Genomic DNA, 4,181 nt, shown 5'->3' on the forward strand with positions numbered 1-4,181 from the left:
AGGTCGTTACAAAAGTTTCAAAATCACTTACAAAGTATTGTTGACTGAGACACAGACCAAAGGAAAGCACGATTCAACCCCTCACTACTTCGAGAAGCAACCCCAACACTCAGAGACGGTTCCTTCGTTCCTTACGAGGCAATTGAAACATACATCCAGATAACTAAAGAAACCGGTGTTGACCAATCTCTTTGTATAGCATGGAGACGACCCATCTTCCAGTGGGCCGACCTCCAAGCCAGCCCACAGGGTGTACAGAAAATGCGCAAACGGCATAAGCCTGGGGACGATATCGCTCTTGGAAACTATATGCACAAAGTGTCTTCTGTAACGCGAATTTATATGTTTTGCCAATTTTGAATCCGCGAAGAGAGGGCATCCGAACGAATAACATTGAACTTGTTCGTGGCAAAACTTAGGGCTCGATTCCAACAATCTGAGGGTGAGCAACGAGGCAACGACTCCTCCTAAAGAATGGCCCGTCAATACAATTTCGTTCCCTTCTATTAACTGGCGCCTAAGATACTTCAATGGGATGCTCTTGGCTCTGTCAAGAAACCCCGCATGAGCAGCTCCCGCGTCCAGGCTCAAGGACCTCTGCATTATGTTGAGATCCCTTAGCGCATCCATAAACCCCGTGGTGCCTCTGCAGGCGATGATCATGTGATCTTTGGCCAGGCTTTTAACGACCAGAAGAACTTGCTTTCGGCCAATCTCGAAGCCTTCTTTTCGCAGCTTGTCTTCTTCCAGAAATTCATAGATCGCTGTTTCTGGCAAGCCGAATGTGGTATTCAGTGTTTCAAGTTCCTGCCGAGGATTGTCGCTGTATGCAACGGCTGAAAGAATCAGCGCATCGGCAAGCCAGACGGGATGACGGTCTTTCTTTATTATTTGGCTGAGCGTGGCCATCGATTTTGTGGTTCTGCGAATACTAATGTCTCTCCCTCCACACCACCACGATGTCTCGCCTCCCTAGGCGCCTCCTTCTCGTCTGTGCTCACCGCAACGTATCTTGTTGAAAGACGGTTGACGGTTCGTATGGAGCGTGGCGCCTGGCATTGCGCAATTCAAATCAACGGTTAAGGATTACTCTATCATCTAACAACCAAATCGAATGGCACATATTTTGACACGACAACATTTTGGAGAGTTTATTTTAGAGGGCGTAACAACTAGGCAGATAATAATCCTACATGAATCACAATACTTAGCTCAATGGAAAAATATGCATTGGAAAAGACCAACGCTAACAATATGTAACTCTCAATTCAGTCAAAATCTTTTCCAACATAGTTACCAACTACAAAATAAGTGCTTGCCTTTTTATCAAAAAACCAAAAATGCCATCTAGAAAAGGAAATAAAATCTCGTGAAAATGAGGCTTTTTTCATTTCGTAAATCAGGGCCGGTTTTGTTTTATTTAATGGTAAAACTCAACAAAGTCAACAGAGTAGCCTACGAAACAGAGTCATCATGTGCAACTTCCAAAACCAAATAAAATATGTGTAGGGAGGGACACAACCACCCGCGTCGACGAAACAGACGCACTATTCACAATAAATGCAACTAAGTCTACAACATGAAACAGATGCAATATACACAATAGATGCAATTATGTGTAGATGGGCTCAATCTTCACGCTGACCAGAAGAAGCCCCACGTTTAGGAATCCTCCGTAACACTTCTTTCATATAAAATTTGATGTGAGAGTCATCACCATCGTCTGTTTCGGGTCTGGTTGTAAATTCTCCTGCAACCACTTCCATCCATCCACCATTTATACCCTGGTTTTCGCCTCTTCTTTCATTCAAACGCTTCTCTAATTCCATTTGTTCTCCCTTTGGCGTTGTAACAGAAAACCTAATTGGCACTTCCCACCCAGAGGGATTTTCTGTGAATTTAAGGGCAAACACCACTCTGTAGTTGGTATTCGGAGACAAAAGCCTGCAGTCGATTTGACCACGGATCTCCAACCACCAAACCACTGATAATTCCGCCAGCACCTCGAATCTGAACACAAACCATAACGTCAATGTATACTCTGTGAGGGTTTCCTCTGTTTAAAAACAAGGAGAGTTAACCAGGATCATGCGCTAGCTTGAACCCCATACAAAGAGCACACAACTTATAAAAAGAACAGACACTAAAAACAATCGAAAAAACTAGAGAATCATTGCTTCTTTTATGAAATAGAGAGCAAGGCCATTTATCTACGGCAGACTGGGAATACTAGGCATTAAGGTTGGGCGGTTGGTAGTTCACCCAACAACAGCAACAAGTCAGAAGTCAAATATACACAGCTTTTAGATCACTGTAAACATAACCACATGGTGAATGTACACAAACACACCTTATAAGTGCAATTTAGGGAAGTATGAAAAGACGTGAAAAATAAAAAATGGGTCTGGGCTACAAGGTCTAGATAGATACCCTGTGTTTTGTGGATGAGTGTTTGCAAAGAACCAGACCCTGAGAAGGGAGTAACACCAATTAGGAAGTATGATTAAATCTCTGAAAAAGAAGGTCAAGTAACCACAAAGAACATGATTGAATTCTGAAGCGGCAAAAAAATGAGTTGCAGAGGCACAGAGACGGCAAACACTAATAACTGTCATATTAATGTTCCAAAGAGCTTGAAAGAAAATTGGTGTTGATTAAGAACCACAACAAAGACTTCAAACGAATACAAACACATGACCAAAACTCTAAATGAATAAAGTAGGACCAAATTCTAAAAAGAATCAAGTGACCTATAAAAGTCTACGTAAAATCTTCAACCTGCCGCAGAAGGCTAAGCAAAGACAAAATGTGTGCAACTTCCCTGCAAGTGCAATCAACAGGAAGACCCAAAGCGAAGAGGGTATTCAATACATCAAGAGGAAGGTACTCATTAGGCGTTCATTTGGCTTTCTCAGAGTCTCTTACCGCCTGGGCATCTGACCTTTGATAGATCATAGCCCAAACCTAAGCTCCCCAGGGAAATATCCAGTGATCTCCGCATGAATCGTGATTCAGATAAACCCCAACCACAACATTGATCCAAAGGCATATCCAGTAATCTCAGCATGATTCAGATAAACCCCAACCACAACATTGGTCCAAAGGCGAAAGACACAACTGTGCAAAAATTGACTCCCACCCAGCTTCCACTTACAAGGATCGCTTTGAACACACGCAATCCTCCATAACTGTAGAGCAATGTAGGCATTCCTGAGCCTCGTTTTCGGAAAATACAATATGGGGTCGACCAAAAAATTAGCCCCAAAGAACTCCAAATCATCGTCATGCTCTAAGGCCAATAGCTGCCTGCATATGATTTTTGAACCAGATAACTCCATGAGAGGCCATCACAGAATACCGTGACCTCAAAACCAACAAGAGAAGGAGACCCTTAAACAAACAAATTGAAAAATAAAAAGAAGAAGATTGATAATCAAACCTGGAGTCACATGTAACCCAATTTCGCTGGGGATCCTTCCAGCCAGGCCATCTATTGTTGTTCCAGCAGAACAAAAACATATGAATATGAATTATTAATGAGTTGATGAACGGCGTTTTCCCAAATATGACAACCAAAACCCTGAGAATAAGTGATATATAAATACCTTTGTGCCCCCATCTATGAGAATTGGATCGACGAGGCGAGCGCACAGTTTTACCATTGAAGCTGGGACAGGGGGGTCAGCCTTGGATACGATCTGGTGGCATATTTTAAGAAGGGATTTGTTCCACAGATCGGCCGAATAGGCCACAGAATTGAAGAGCTTGGAGACAACTGACAATCTGCCAATGTCGCACGGCATAGTCAAGGAGAAAATGACCAGTATACAACTCTCTGGCAGGTCCAACATACCTGTCTCGCGTTCAGGTTCAGGATCAGGCACTAATCCAGCAATTGGGTTGACATACCTGCCCTTATCAGATTCATATCGCCAGTTTCGTCTCTCCGACTTCCGGTGATATGAAGCCATTTTAGTCTCTCCGACTTCCGGCGATATGAACCCCCGGCTATGGCAGAAATCGACCGCGCTAATCAACGGCTCAACCTCTCTCCATCGTGTAACATATAATCTGACGGTATTTGAGGGTGACAGATAGACAATTAGGGGAGTTCATTTCAAATGGGAACGCTTTACGACGTAATTATTATTTACGATCACTTTTTCTGCAGCTTTGCCAGC

General features: G+C 43.1%; 2 protein-coding genes across 2 annotated transcripts; both read right to left on the minus strand.

Annotated features, from left to right (window-relative positions):
* Nucleotides 1–1,628: 1,628 nt before the first annotated feature.
* LOC149241597 (uncharacterized protein PHLOEM PROTEIN 2-LIKE A4-like) lies at nucleotides 1,629–3,067 on the minus strand. The gene is made up of 2 exons (XM_089370591.1): nucleotides 2,926–3,067; nucleotides 1,629–2,056 (listed from the first exon to the last, which is right to left on the minus strand). The coding sequence occupies exons 1-2, from the start codon at nucleotides 3,065–3,067 to the stop codon at nucleotides 1,629–1,631; spliced, it is 570 nt and encodes a 189-aa protein (XP_089226717.1).
* Nucleotides 3,068–3,163: 96 nt separating this feature from the next.
* On the minus strand, nucleotides 3,164–3,971 carry LOC149241598 (F-box protein PP2-B11-like). The gene is made up of 3 exons (XM_089370592.1): nucleotides 3,606–3,971; nucleotides 3,440–3,490; nucleotides 3,164–3,306 (listed from the first exon to the last, which is right to left on the minus strand). Exons 1-2 carry the CDS (start codon nucleotides 3,969–3,971, stop codon nucleotides 3,446–3,448), a joined length of 411 nt encoding a protein of 136 aa, XP_089226718.1. The 3' UTR covers nucleotides 3,164–3,306; nucleotides 3,440–3,445.
* Nucleotides 3,972–4,181: the final 210 nt, after the last annotated feature.

The sequence above is a fragment of the Pinus tabuliformis genome, chromosome 8, assembly GCF_031772625.1.
Source record: "Pinus tabuliformis cultivar Carrire ecotype Pingquan chromosome 8, CPIR1, whole genome shotgun sequence".
NCBI lineage: Eukaryota > Viridiplantae > Streptophyta > Pinopsida > Pinales > Pinaceae > Pinus > Pinus tabuliformis.

Excerpts from the sequence above, each read along its gene's own strand:
- LOC149241597 (XM_089370591.1), bottom strand. The coding sequence starts at position 3,067 with ATGCTGAGATTACTGGATATGCCTTTGGATCAATGTTGTGGTTGGGGT. Across the intron at positions 2,057-2,925 it reads AAAGGTCAGATGCCCAGGCG|AGGAAACCCTCACAGAGTAT; the intron begins GTAAGAGACTCT and ends GTTTTTAAACAG.
- LOC149241598 (XM_089370592.1), bottom strand. The coding sequence starts at position 3,971 with ATGGCTTCATATCACCGGAAGTCGGAGAGACGAAACTGGCGATATGAA. Across the intron at positions 3,491-3,605 it reads TCATAGATGGGGGCACAAAG|ATGGCCTGGCTGGAAGGATC; the intron begins GTATTTATATAT and ends GAACAACAATAG.